At 41.4% G+C, this 14,980-nt stretch overlaps 1 protein-coding gene across 4 annotated transcripts in view; it reads right to left on the bottom strand.

Moving 5' to 3' along the window:
- ZCCHC7 (zinc finger CCHC-type containing 7) overlaps window positions 1–13,600 on the bottom strand; it is a 237,952-nt gene extending 224,352 nt beyond the window's left edge. The window contains exons 1-2 of one of the 4 annotated variants that reach the window (XM_015117405.3): window positions 13,543–13,600; window positions 7,244–7,874 (exon numbers count right to left, since the gene is read on the bottom strand). In XM_015117405.3, the coding sequence (XP_014972891.1) occupies window positions 7,244–7,853 (610 nt within the window). In that variant the 5' untranslated portion in view covers window positions 7,854–7,874; window positions 13,543–13,600. Of the gene's footprint in view, window positions 1–7,243; window positions 7,875–12,799 lie in introns of all 4 variants that reach the window. The other 3 variants (XM_015117409.3, XM_015117408.3, NM_001261183.1) reach the window with 3 other exon arrangements.
- Between the last annotated feature and the right edge of the window lie 1,380 nt (window positions 13,601–14,980).

A 14,980-nucleotide genomic window follows, 5' to 3' on the forward strand; every position in this document is an offset into this window, starting at 1 on the left:
GACTCCGTCTCAAAAAAAAAAAAAAAAAAAGATAATTCTAAAAAATAACGTGTCAAAAGCAAAGTGAAACAAATGAACCTGTGTATCAAATTGATGACACAACAGAGAGAAAATCTGAATTTAATCAAGCTTCTAGATCTAACTACCAATTCACAGGAAAGACAGAGGAAAGTAGAACATGTTAAGCCATACTACAAAATTCAGACCACTAGAAATTCTAGAAGACAAAGAATCTAGGTATTACAGCAAATTACAAGAAATTTAAAAAAGAAAGAGATTAAGGGCAACCTATACATTAAAGGATACTTAAGTTTATCAACCAATTATAGTACCTGGATTGGATCGAATTCAAATAATCTGTAAGAAAAAAAAATTAGGAGCCAGTGTAGGAACTCTAAACACTGGCTGGGTATGTGATGATGGAAGAATTACTGGGAATTCGTTTGGCTACGATAATATGATTAAATATAGATAGATAGATAGATAGATAGATAGATAGATAGATAGATAGATAGAAAGAAAGAAAGAACGTTTCAGTTGGGTATGGTGGCTCACACCAGTAATCCCACCACTTTCAGAGGTCAAGGCCGGTGGATCACTTGAGGCCAGGAGTTCAAGACCAGTCTAGCCAACATGGTAAAACCCTAACTCTACTAAAAATACAAAAACTGGCCAGGCATGGTGGCTCACGCCTGTAATTCCAGCACTTTGGGAGGTCGAGGCGGGCAGATCACCTGAGGTCAGGAGTTCAAGACCAGCCTGGCCAACATGGTGAAACCCCATTTCTACTAAAAATACAAAAATTAGCTGGGCGTGGTGGTGCACGCCTGTAATCCCAGCTACCTGGGAGGCTGAAGTGGGAGAATCACTTGAACCTGGGAGGCGGAGGTTGCAGTGAGCCAAGATAATGCCACCACACTCCAGGCTGGGTGACACAGCGAGACTCCATCTCATAAAAAAAATAAAGATTTTAAAATTTTACAAGTTTTAAAAAATAAAAAATAAAAATACAAAAATTAGCCAAGCATGGTGGCAGGTACCTGCATTCACAGCTATTCAGGAAGCTGAGGTGGAAGAACTACTTGAACCCAGGTGGCAGAGGTTGCAGTAAGCCGAGACTGCGCCACTGCAATCCACCGTGCGCGACAGAGGAACACTGTGACTCAAAAAAAAAAAACACAAAAGAAAATATTCCAGACCAAAAAAAATTGCATCTCTACTTAACATGTACATTTTTCTTCTCATTATTACTCCTTAAATACAATATAACAGTTATTTACGAGGTATTTACATTGTATTGGGTATGTTAAGTAATCCAGAGATGACTTAAAGCAAGCTTGTCCAACTCACAGCCATAAAGGCTTTGAATGTGGCCCAACACAAATTCGTAAACTTTCTTAAAATATGAGATTGTTTTGTTAATTTTTTTTTGAGACAGAGTCTCTCTCGCTCTGTCGCCCAGGCTGGAGTGCAGTGGCATGATCTCGGCTCACTGCAACCTCCGCCACCCAGATTCATGCCATTCTCCTGCCTCAGCCTCTGAAGCTAGGATTACAGGCATGCACCACCACACTGGGCTAATTTTTGTATTTTTAGAAGAGACAGGGTTTCACCATGTTGGTCAGGCTGGTTTCGAACTCCTACCCTCGTGATCCGTCCATCTTGGCCTCCCAAAGTGCTGGGATTACAGGTGTGAGCCACCGTGTCCAGCTGGTAATTTTTTTTTTTTTTTTAGCTCATCAGCTACTGTCAGTATTAGTGTTTTTTATGTGTGGCCCAAGACAATTCTTCTTCCAATGTGGCACACAGAAGCCAAAAGATCACCCCAGACTTAAAGTATACGAGAGGATGTACATAGGTCATATGTAAATATTCCACAATTTTATACTAGGGACTTAAGCATCCATAGATTTTGGCATCCATGAGAAGTCCTAGAACCAATCCCCCATAGACACTGAGGAACAAATGTGTATACATGCACACACACGTGCACACATGATGTATACACACACAAACACACACATATGAAATGATGTCTGATTAGCTTCAAAATAACACAGGGGCACAGAGTTACAGACAGGAAAGATTAGTCATAAATTGGTAACTGTTGAAGTTAGTTTATGGGACACTGAAGTCAATTATAACATTTTTATATATTTTTATATTTCCACAATAAAAAATGTACAAGAAAGAGCTAGCAGTTACTCCTAGAACTAATAATATCCCTTCCCTAATCAGGAAAATAAGTAGCTATTCTGTCATTATTGTCATATGTCATCATTTTGTTGTCTTACATAACAATCCTTTCCAAACTTGAGATCCCCCTCACAAATTACTAAATATGCTGACTTCCTTGGGTGTATCTTTTCTTCCACCGGGAGATCTGCCTTTCTAATATATGAGAATTACAAGTCACTCTTGCTGGGGATAATAAAAAAAAAAAGTAAAGGGCGGGAACCAAGAAGGAAAACAAACAATAGAACATGCACAGTTTTTATAAAGAAGACTTAGGAAAGAGTAAAGGAGTAAAGGAAAAGAGGCTCAGACCTTAGAAATAAACTCCCACATCCCTCAGTAGAGAGAGCTGAAAGTCATATATAATAGGCACTGAAAGCCTATGTTTTGACATGAATTAACTACAGGCAAAACCACCATCATATAGCTATATGTACTGAGGAAGGCTAGACTGTTAAGTGTCACGTATATACGATCTCAATGGAGCCTCAGGAAGCTAATCAACAACTTCAAATCACAAAATCAGAAAACTGTTGAAGATTTAGAGGAAGAATAGAAAGGAAAAAAATACATGCCTCTGAGTTGTGTATTATCTGTCAGCAGAGCAAAACCAATGTGTAAGCCCATTATTATTATTTTTCTTTTCTTTTGAGACAGAGTCTCACTCTGTCGCCCAGGCTTGAGTGCAGTTGCATGATCTCGGCTCACTGTAACCTCCGCCTCCCAGGTTGAAGCAATTCTCCTTCCTCAGCCTCCCAAGTAGCTGGGATTACAGGCGCTCGCCACAATGCCCGGCTAATTTTGCATTTTTAGTACAGACAGGGTTTCACCATGTTGGCCAGGCTGGTCTCAAACTCCTGACCTCAAGTGATCCACCCACCTCAGCCTCCCAAAGGGCTGGGATTACAGGCTTGAGCCACCGTGCCTGGCCTGTATTTTTTTAATATAATAATGTCTCACTGAAATTAAAGTAATAGGGGAGAGTCTGAAGTTTTCACAGATAGAGAGAGTGCTGTACTCAAATTTACTACAAATTCAGTAATAGTAAATGTTAAATACATATGTATTTATATAGTCTTTCACAGACTTATGAACTATCTCAAATTCACTAATCCTATTTTTTAAATAAAGTTTTAAGTTTCAACCACTTGTATCACCAGAATTTTGAGGCTTAACTCCTATGGCTAAGAGATTTCCAGCCAGGCGCGGTGGCTCACCCCTGAAATCCCAACACTTTGGGAGGCCAAGACAGGCCGTGATCTCCTGATCATGAGGTCAGGAGATGGAGAGCATCCTGGCTAACACGGTGAAACCCTGTCTCTACTAAAAAAATACAAAAAATTAGCTGGGAGTGGTGGCGGGCACCTGTAGTCCCAGCTACTCGGGAGGCTGAGGCAGGAGAATGGCGTGAACCCAGGAGGCAGAGCTTGCAGTGAGCAGAGATGGTGTCATTGCATTCCAGCCTGGGCGACAGAGCAAGACTCCATCTCAAAAAAAAAAGAGATTTCCAAGCTGTGTTCACACCTGTAGTCCCAGCTACTCTGAAGGCTAAGGTGGGAGGACCACATGAGCCCAGGAGTTCCAGACTGCAAGACCTCTCTGCTAAAAAAAAAAAAAAAAAAAAAAAAAGTAAGAAGAGAATTCCGTAAATTACTTGGCTTCTTATATTCTGTCTCTTTAGCGAAACACTATGTCATTCAAGGCTAAAACTTATGTCTTTTATTTGAGACAGAGTCTTACTCCATCGCCCAGGCTGGAGTGCAATGGTGCAATCTCAGTTCACTGCAACCTCCACCTCCCAGGTTCAAGCAATTCTCCTGCCTTAGCCTCCCAAGTAGCTGGGATTACAGGCGCCTGCCACTGCTCCCAGCTAAGTTTTTTTATTTTTAGTAGAGACAGGGTTTCGCCATGTTGGCCAGGCTGGTCTCGAACTCCTGACCTCAGGTGATCCACCCGCCTCAGCCTCTGTGTTGGGATTACAGGCGTGAGCCACCGCGCTCAGCCTAAAACTTAAGTCTTTTACCACTGTAAGTCACCAGTACTACTTCAGCATTACTTATACCCTACATAGAGATGTTCAATAAATGTGTGATGATTTAGCAATTAATGAGAAAGCAGGTAATATATGTGTCAAGACATTACTCTAAATATTATTATAAGTAGGTTTATGAGTATGGAAAAGACCCACCCTCAAGGAGCCTGTAATCTTTTCTTTTATGTCATACTGCAGTTGTCTATGCCATAATTCTGGGAGATAATTTTGGTTTTTTCTTCAGAGTGAGGTCAAGGAAACAGAACATAAAATAGTTATGGATGCTGTTTAACAACAGGCATTTCTAAACTACTTGAGATTTTCTCTACACTTTAACAGAAATGAAAAAAATCTTCTCTCTAAAGATTATACGAACCGATCTATCCCCAGATATGTTTATGAAAGGGGTAGTGATTACAGAGTAACAACACTCTTAAATGGGCATCAGTACTAAATACATTGTTTATTAATTGGAAAGAAATAGGATTACAGCATTAGTGGATCAAGGAAATAAAACAGAATATATATGTGAGTATTTGTAACAGTTTATAAGAGTCAAGTAAATTAATTTTCAAAAATGCAGAATTTAATTCTACTTGGCTAAAACAAAAACACAAATCCGAGGTTCTACTTTCTCATCACCATCATTTACCAAACATGGCACAGTTCGATTTCTTCTCCAAATCCAGCACCTAATTCATGTTTTTCCCAACCTACCCACATTGTGCCATCAACTGCAGCATGTCTGTAGATTCTCTAGTGCAAATAGAAAGCAGCAGGGAGCTGTTTCAAAGGAAAGATAATAAGCTTTTTTTCAGCTTATTAAGCTTTCTTCTCAGTATGTTAAATGTGAAACAGTAAGATACCCAAACGGAAATACTCAGTAGGTGTACACGAAGAAACTGAAATCAACAAAATGGTTAAGGAGACGATAATTTGATGACCATAAATACAGAAGTGATTAATGAAACTAGATATGATCTCAGGAAAAGGTAATTTAGAGAAAGAATAAACTAAATGCTTATTTTGGCCTTCTATAGTGTTACGCCTAACCCAAGATCATTTTGTTTCTGTCATCTTGCTCCAAGCTGACAAGTATTACTGGATAAAGTTATGGAATCCTTCAAAGTGAGTTCATTACAAGTTCATATTTTAATTTTGACTGAACACTACTTCTAAACAATCCTTTATTCTCTTATTGTTGATTCACTAGAGTGCAATGATTTCCAACTTAACAGCCTTCAGCCTCCTGGGAAACTGTAGAATTAGTTACCTTAATGGGTACATACAGCAATGCATTATAAATACTATTTCTCACATATCAATGTTGTGGTTAATAAAATACAAAGTCATCTAAGAGTAGTAGCTTCTTTCTAATATGCATTTTCTCAATTGAATACTAAAATCATAACTACAACCATGGGTGGTCCACAAATTGTTTCGAAGTTAAACAGGTTGTCATCTTCAAAATACTGGTAACCACTGCCTGAAAGTATTCCCCACAGCACTTAAACATCCTTTCCACATTCTAAGCTTCCAATTATACCCCACCCTCTCTTACTTCTGCTTTCATTTTCCCAAGAAAATCAAACACATCCTCATATGTTCTCTCATCTACCTCAATCCATCTGAATTTATTCTTTCTCCTCTACCTCTATAAATATTTGATGATTTAGCAATTACTAGTGTGTCTCTTCCTTTTTAGGAATAATTCAACAACACATACACCTGATCCTATCTCTAACCTGGCCCCCAACCCAATCCATCAAACAGGTTGAGTCTCTCCTTCTTCACAAGTTCCTTTCTTTCTACCTAAAAACATTATCAGAGCTCACCTATATGGAAAAAACTTTGTGATTCTGTTCTATGTCCTAACTACTATTCTCTCTTTTCGTTTTGCTGTCAAGTTCTCAGGGTTTGCAAACTACAGTCTGAGCCAGTCACCTGTTTATTTATATAGGGTTTTATTGAGAACAGCCACCCCCATTTCTATAGGTATTATTTAAGGCTGCTTTCCCACAAGGGCTAAGTTGAGTAGTTAAGATTATCATGTGGCTTGGAATCCTAAAATATTTTCTATCTGGCTTCTTAAAAAGACATTTGCCAATCCCAGGGGCTTCAAGCACAATTTACATTCAATGTCATCATTTCTGGGGAAGCCACTAAAAATTTTGGGGCAGCAATAAAGTACTATGAGTAAAAGAGCATTTCAATACCAGTTTTAACAACAGTGTACAGGGTCGATATAAAAGAAGACTACTTTGGAAACTAGTGCAAGAGACTGAGCATTAGCCATAAAGGGAGGGAAACGAAAAGAAGGAACTTCTTGAAGGCATAAGCATTAAGACTAGATGACTACACGTCACAGAGGCAAAACTAACACCAAAATTTTAATCCTTGATGACGCAGCTCTCAAAATTCGCACTCTCTCCTATAATCTGCCCTAGACTTACAGATCTTCATATTTTCCTGTCTTTCTGACTGTGGAGTACCTAAAATCCTAATCCTAACACTAATTCCATATATTCTGTGTGCCAGACATTCCCTATGCTTGCCGTCTAACTCCTGGGTAAGCAAATCCCATACGAAGAGACACTCCCAACAGAGTTGGCTGAACGAGCGCACGGGGCTAATGTCAGAGGTGGATGGAGTACTCACCTGTGGTACCAAGCAGAGAGGGGGGGAGGTAAGATTTCAGGTCCAGAACTGGCTCTAGCCAAACAGGAAGAAGCAGCTATGAATCTGCTTACACCAGAAGCAGAGTGTCTTTGGTATTCTGACATACTCTTTCTGATATTCAGACAGACCACCATTAGAGTAGGCACTGGTAAGAGAGTCACATAAGAAACAAGCCAAAAGACAAGACCAAAAAGTGAGGAATTAAATGGAGCAGACCCTATCGGTCTTTTCTCTAGGAAAAGCGGTCCTCCTTATGCAAGATGATACTACTTTCAAAATGGCCAATATGATACTAACCTTCAGTAACAGAGTTTTCACATCCCACAAGGTTGAGGAGGATATCATCATCTTTATCATCTACTTCACATCCCAGTAGCATCCAGCTTTCCACATTATCGCCTTCTGAAATGGTGCTCTCTTCCTCTTCACTTGAACTGACCTCTATAATCATGACCTCTCGGATTACATCTGATCTCTCTTCATGTTTAGGCTTCTCAAGATCACTCTTGCATTTCTTATCAACCAGCTCATTAGACTGAAGGGAAGCAGAAGGACCAAAGGCATTTTCTTGTGCTTGACCTCTAACATTCCTTCCTTTACATCTATAAATACTGTCTTCATCAGACAAAGTGATGACCTCTGACCCATCTGACAGTTGGATGACCTCATTATCTGAAAGGACGATTAGTTTCTTCTGATTTGGTTTACTACTCGAAGATTCCGAATTCCCAGAGTTCTTTTTTTCATGTTCTTCCTCCCTGATGACATCATCAAGATCTTGGGCATAATGAATTTGGCTATAGAGTTGAAATTCCACTTCACTATCAACACTCAGTTCACTAGATGACTCATCTCGATAAAGATCATCTTCGTATGCTTCTATAGTCTCATAGCCACCAAACATCATAAAAAGTCAGTAACCTTGAAGCTGCAAAAGAGAAAGTTGTACACAGAATATATTTTAAAAGTTCAGATCATGAGAGTTTAAGGAACAATATCACCTGTTAGTGACAACTGCTAATATGAAGGCCATCACTATTTTCAGACATATTAAAATACCTTTTTTCCAAGGATTTCTAAGTCCTGTTAGGACCCACTCCTTTAAGTCCCACCACTCCCTAACGAGAATTACTACTGACAAATTGAGTTATAGTTATTGATGGAAACACAGTCAACACTTTAAGAAATGCTTTGTTCAGTAATTTCATCGTGCAAACTTCATAGGATGATTTTCACAAACCTAGATGGTGTAGTCAACTACACAACTAGGCTATATGGTATGGTCTATTGCTCCTAGGATACAAACCAGTACAGCATGTTACTGTACCAAATACTATAAATAACTGTAACACAATGGTATTTGTGTATCTAAGCATATAAAAGATTCAGCAAAAACAGTATACAAATCCTATGGGACCACAGTCATATGGTCTGTCTTTAATCAAAATGCTATTATGCAGCACATGATATGTAAGATTTCACAGGTATATTGTAAATGAAAAACAAGTTGAGATCTATTGCAGGACACAAAACCCTTGTCCAAAATGTTAAAACAAAACTTAAAGTAGCTCTCACTAGCCTATCCATTCTTCATCTTTTCCTTGGTTCTGGTTCTACAACTCATATTTTCAAGCATACACAGGAATATTACTTCGATTATGACTAAAATCCCTAACAAGAAACAGTTTTGTTTACTGTTTCGGTGTAAATGTATATTTCTCAATTAACAAATTAATCTCATGGCCCTCTGATCGTTGGCCAAAAAAATAAATAAAAATGCCTAAGCTGGCAGTGGCTCATGCCTGTAATCCCAACACTCTGGGAGGCCAAAGAAGGAGGATCACATTGAGGTCAGAAGTTGAGAACAGCCTAGGCAACACAGTAAGACTCCATCTCCATAAAAATTAAAACTAAAAACTTAGCCAGGCGTGGCAGTGCAAACCTGTAGTCCCAGCTACTCAGGAGGTTGAGGTGGGAGAACCGCTTGAGCTCAGGAGTTCAAAGTTACAGTGAGCTATGGTCACGCCATTGTACTCCAGCCTAGGTGACAAAGCTAGAACCCAACTCAAAAATAAAACAAGCGTGGGCCAGTGCAGTGGCTCACGCCTGTAATCCTAAAACTTTGGGAGGCCAAGGCAGGTGGATCACTTGAGGTCAGGAATTCGAGACCAGCCTAGCGAACAAGGTGAAACCACATCTCTGCTAAAAATACAGAAATTAGCTGGGTGTGGTGGTGTGCGCCTATAATCCCAGCTACTCAGGAGGCGGAGGCACAAGAATAGCTTGAACCTGGGAGGCACAGGCTGCAGTGAGTCAAGATCATGCCACTGCACTTCACCCTGGGCAACACAGCCAGACTCTGCCTAAAAACTCTGTACTAGTTACAAAACTGTATATTTTTATAATGTATATTTATAACGTATAAATACAAACTTAATAATGACCCAATATTGAGACAGAACTCCCAACTTTGGGAATAAATGCATAAAGTGAAACACTTTACTTTCTACTGTGAGCATATGAAATCCTCCTCAGCCTTCATATTTTAAACTCAGCTCAAAATCACTTCCAACCAGGCTAAATTAAGAGCCCCTTTTATGGGCGTCCATAAGCACTTTACATGTCAAAACACTCATCACATTTCTAATTACTTATTCAACATAAATTTCCAAGGAACACAGATCACAAACCCCAGGAGGGCAGGAACTAAGGAACTATATGTACTCTACTAAACAATGAATCACCAAAGCCAAGTAGGGTAACTGGTATTTTCGGGGTCAGCTACAAACGTTTGTTGAATTCATATATGAATAAATGAACTACACCACTGGGCATTTGTTCTTCAGCCCCGATAAATCTCGTATGTGCTTAAAATACAAAAATTATGAGATGAATTTCTCTGTTGTCTTTCAACTACTCCAAAGTCTTAAATTCTAGCATCAGCAACCAAAACTCTATACAGTAGATGTTTCTATTAGGTAATGATGGACTACTGAGAGCCCTGGAAAAATAAGTGTGTGTCCAAAATCAGGGACAGCCTAGAGAGCAATAATGATGCCAATTTATTCTTTCTTCCACTAACAGCTATACACATAAAATTAAAATTAGTTGTTTTCTTAATGTCCCAAATTTCTGCCCCAAAATACCAGGGTGTTGTGATGGTAGTTCTGGTACTAGAACCACCTTAATCCCAAAAACCAAATGGACAAGAGCCAAAAAGGCACTACATTCCTACTGGAGTTGTTTGTTTTCCAGAAATAAATAAACCAACCTGTAATGCTTTTCTTCTAAAAGGTATCATATGCCTGTGCCCTTGTTGTACTGTCCTTCAGGTGGCTATGCTGTTATTATCACACAAATTGAATGTGGCTGTCTGAATAATGCTCATAGCATTTATCAGTTTATATTGAATTGTTAGCCTCAGAGGAATTCAAATAAAAGATGAATCCTTTCCTTTTTATTTAATAGGTAAATTAATTCTAAAAGAAGTCAAAGGAATTATGCTTCTTTCAAAATCCTCACTGGATCCATCCTGAGGATCCAGTGTGGACTTAAGATAAAACATAATTCCAGTGCAGCACAGAAAAAATTAAAGAGCTAAATTACAGAGTTACAAATTTGTCCTCCTCCTGGAGCCATCCCAAAGGAAAGGGATTAAGAATAGAGCCATAGGCACACCTGTGAATGTATGCCAAAAATAAACTACAGAACCATAATAAAAACTGAATTCCTTGGGTCGAGGGATTTATCTCTTTCCCTGAAATGTAGAAAAATGAATTTAACAATTTGGCCCCTATGGCCTTTAAGAGGATTTTGTACCTTCTGTACTTGAAAATTGTGCTGGGCATAACGTGCTCTCTTATTAAGGTAGCTTATGTATGCCAGGGTTAAGGTCAGCCTGAGGCTGTTTTGGTTTATGTTACTGCTTTAATTACGTTCAAATGAATTTAATTTACCCTTTTAAAAAGTGTCTCAGAGGACAATGTATGTTTTTTACATACACACACACATCCCCTTGACTCAGAAGGCTTTCTTGGCTTTTTGATCCCTGTACATGATTCCCAAGTATACTAACTAGATAACAAAATCAGATTATCTCATACAGACTCCTCAATCTTCCCATCAGGAATCTGAAGTACAAAGAGATAGGAGGCCTAATTCAAGGTTATGCAGCTGGTTAAGAACACAGCTAGAAGTGATTCACATTTCTGTGATTCTCAGCCAATTGTTCACTACAATTTTTAAATAATTTTTTTTTTTCTCTCAAGACGGAGTCCTGTTCTGTTCCCCAGGCAGGAAGGCAGTGGCGCAATCTTGGCTCACTGCAACCTCCTCCTGGGTTCAAGAAATTCTCCTGCCTCTACCTCCCAAGTAGGTGGGATTACAGGCACGCACCACCACGCCTGGGTAATTTCTGTATTCTTAGTAGAGACGGGTTTCACCATGTTGGCCAGGCGGGTCTCGAACTCCTGACCTCGTGATCCCCCTCTCCCCCGCCTCGGCCTCCCAAAGTGCCTGGATTACAGGCGTGAGCCACCGCACATGGCCCAAAATAAAATTTTCAAATAAGTTAACTTCAAATTAAGACTTTTTGGGGAAAAAAAAACCTTCCTTCATTGCAATATTTGCATTGGTTCTAACACCTAAATTTACCTCACAACTATCCATTTTACGTCCCAGCACAATTTAAAAACTGAATGAGACATTTTAGGTAGAAGGAAAACACACATTTGTCAGTTTGCCATTCAAGAATCTCCCAAGTTGGTACTCAAAGACGATCAATCCCATGACCAGAAAAGATGTTTCCCATGTAAGATCCTAAAGTATCATGGAAATGAAACTTAGATCTAAGAATTAAAATATCTTAACAAATATAAAAGTTATAGAATAACTGCAAAGGCTATTACTATTCAAAAGAGGGAGCAGTATTCATTGATTGGTTTTAAACTAGACAACTTAAGGCTTATTTAAGATTTCAGCATTTACTTAATGCAGTCTTTAATCAATCCTTCCGCTCTCACAGTCTACCTACTGGTCATTCTGATCTTTTGCTCTTATTTACTTCCAAAGCACCTTTAGCCTCCCTAGATGTTCCTTCTTGATGACAGAGGCATCCATCTCGGGTCGATTTAAATCAAATCCACAGCCTCATTTTCAGTCCAAATTTCATTGGAATGTGATGAACACACTTTACTTTCAACATAAAATTCCCTTCTTACTATTAGTGAACTGCCCCGACAGGACAGTTGAAACACAATTGACTAAGCGGTTAAAAAGTCTGTCCATTTTTCAAATGCGATGGCCACTCTGAATCAAATTTGTTTGGGGTGGAGAATCCAGATGTGTGAAACAAAGGTCACAAAAGACAGAACACAGTATTTCGGGAGGAAAAAAATAAGCTAAATTTAGTCACGTAAGTCACAGCTCTTCTTGGGATATAGACATGATTTTTATGAGAATTAATCCTATCCGGAAACATTTCCTTCACCTTTCCCTTAGCCCTTTTCCTTTGGTCATGCAGTCTCTTACCCTGATACCTAACATACTACTATAATCATCACTTGCGATCCTTCCTGAGTTTATTCCTCATCCTCAGATTCCCTTGAAAGCAGCAATGCTAAACTGTCTCCAAAGCATAATGCTTTCCTAAATATACACACAATCCATTTAAAAGTCTTTGTATGTGACAGCCTAACTATTCAAAACACGAAGTCACTTCTCTAACGGTCTTAGATAAAAGTTTAAAAAGAAAAAGAAAACCACAAAGTCAAGAGCTTCTGAGGGGACCTGAAAAGTCATCAAACTGAACGCTCTCGTTTTATAGTTGGAGAAATGGGGCTCAGATAAACTTACTGAGCGAAAAAGGCCCTAATGGAGCCCCTAATTCAATAGTGTAATCTGAAATAATCTTAAATTCAGCCTCAATAAGAGCTTTCTGGAGTCGCCAGCGAGTTCGTGGGGGAGCCACGGCTAGAACACAGGCCTCCTGATTCCCAGCCACAGCTTTTCCACCGAACCGGCAGCTCTTCCCGAAAGTTGAATGCAACTGTCCGCTCACAGGATGGGAGGGATAAAGGGCGCCTTAGTGAACACAGTCCAAGTCTACTTGTTTTACATGAGGAAAGGGACACAGCTCCCGAAATCTTGGATTCCACGGCTGCAGCTGCTGCTTCTGACAGCAGAGGCGGGAGGTGGCCCGGGACTACTCGGTCCTCAAAGACTGGATTCCCTCTCGGCGCGCCGAGACCTCTGCGCTTCACTGACTGGCTTCCCTACAAGACTGGGGGTCTTGCGGAGAGATAAAAAGGGCAGACACGCCACCCCCACCGAGACCCTGGACGCCCAGCCGCTCTAGAATCACGGCCTTAGCCCTTGGAGGGCCAGGGAGACGCGGACCTCCGAGTCCGGCAGCCCGGCCGCATGAGGCGGGGCGCAGCTGAGGGACCAGGAGCTGCGCCCTGCCACGAGTGAGGGACGGACGGGAGACGTCGAGGCCGGCGAGGGGGCACGCGCTAGTTCCACAGCCCGGCGGGCGAGACGGAGGATAGATAGGGGTCCCGGGCCGCGGGCGGCTGGGGGGTCCGTCACACACATACTCACTGCCGCGGCTGCGAACAGGAAGCACCAACCGGGAACCACAACGCGTAGAGGGACGGGGAGGGGCGAGGACAAATGAGGTAAGGAGGCCGCGTCCGCGCAGACCGGGAGGGAAGGCACTTCCGGGGACAACACCGCTCCAGTCGTCGCCTTTCCGTCACCGCCCATCCTCCCGGGCTGATGTGCGCATGCGTACTGAGTGCGAATCCTTTCTCTGCCCCGCCATAATTATTAGGCTTGCCTTCCTTGCTTTGCCCCTTCCCCTTCCCATATTCTCTTGAAGCTACCTAGGCTACATCTATTATTTGAATGACTCGTACGAAGGAGATGCTATTTACCGACAAAAGCCGGGGAGTTCGTGCCCGCTACCCCCGCGAGGAAAACTACAAGTCCCATGAGGACACGGGCGAGATTGAAGCCGGGCTCCGCCTCCTTCTCCCTGGCGCTCGGTGGACGCCTTCCCAGTGCCACGTGGCGTGGGAGCCTAGCTTATCGCGTGCATGACGAGGGCCGGCGTGGCTGGCTGCTTGGCCCGCAGACCTGGTCAGCGGGAAATGCCTACTTGAGAGCTCATGGCTTCAAACTTCTCCCTTGCGCTCATGATCTTAGGCTGATCGCTTTTACCTTTAGGCTGAACACAGGGCGCCTCCAACTCTCTGGAATTCTAGGCAACAGATTTAACACTTTGTGAATCTTGAAGAGCTGCACTCCTGCTAAATATTGGAGTTAATGCTGATCCTTTGGAAGTCTCTGAAGGTGGCAAGATTGTGATGGGAGCCTCGGGTTTCATTTGCCCTTCTCACACCTTATTTTAATACAAGGTAAACCCATATGTAGAATTTTAGAAGTAACTGTCGACCTAAAGGAAAAACTGAGGCAAAGTTAATATAAGGGGAGAATTTATTTGGGCCAAGTTTGATGAGTGCAACCTGGGATCATCAATTCAAGTTGCCCTTATATGTCATCCGATAAGCAGCAGTTTCAAGTAAGTTCTTTGTCTTGTGAAGCTCGAGGCTTGAAGGTATAGATCCTCCCACCTCTGTCTCTCAAAGCATTGGGATTACAGGCGTGAGCCATTACACTTCCTTGTAGGGGCTACGAGTGAATTTTTCTTTCTTTCTTTCTTTGAGACGGAGTATCGCGGTTGTTGCCCAGGCTGGAGTGCAATGGCGCCGTCTCAGCTCACTGTAACCTCTACCTCCCGGATTTAAGCCATTCTCCTGCCCCAGCCTCCTAAGTAGCTGGGATTACAGGTCCCTACTACCACGCCCACCTAATTTTTGTATTTTTAGTAGAGACGGGGTTTCAACATGTTGGCCAGGCTGGTCTCGAACCCCTGAGCTCAGGTGATGCGCCCGCCTCGACCTCCCAAAGTGCTGGGATTAGAGGCAGGAGCCACCGCGCCCGGCCAAAGGTGAATTTTTAAAGGAAAAAAGA

The sequence above is a fragment of the Macaca mulatta genome, chromosome 15 (genome assembly GCF_049350105.2).
Source record: "Macaca mulatta isolate MMU2019108-1 chromosome 15, T2T-MMU8v2.0, whole genome shotgun sequence".
NCBI lineage: Eukaryota > Metazoa > Chordata > Mammalia > Primates > Cercopithecidae > Macaca > Macaca mulatta.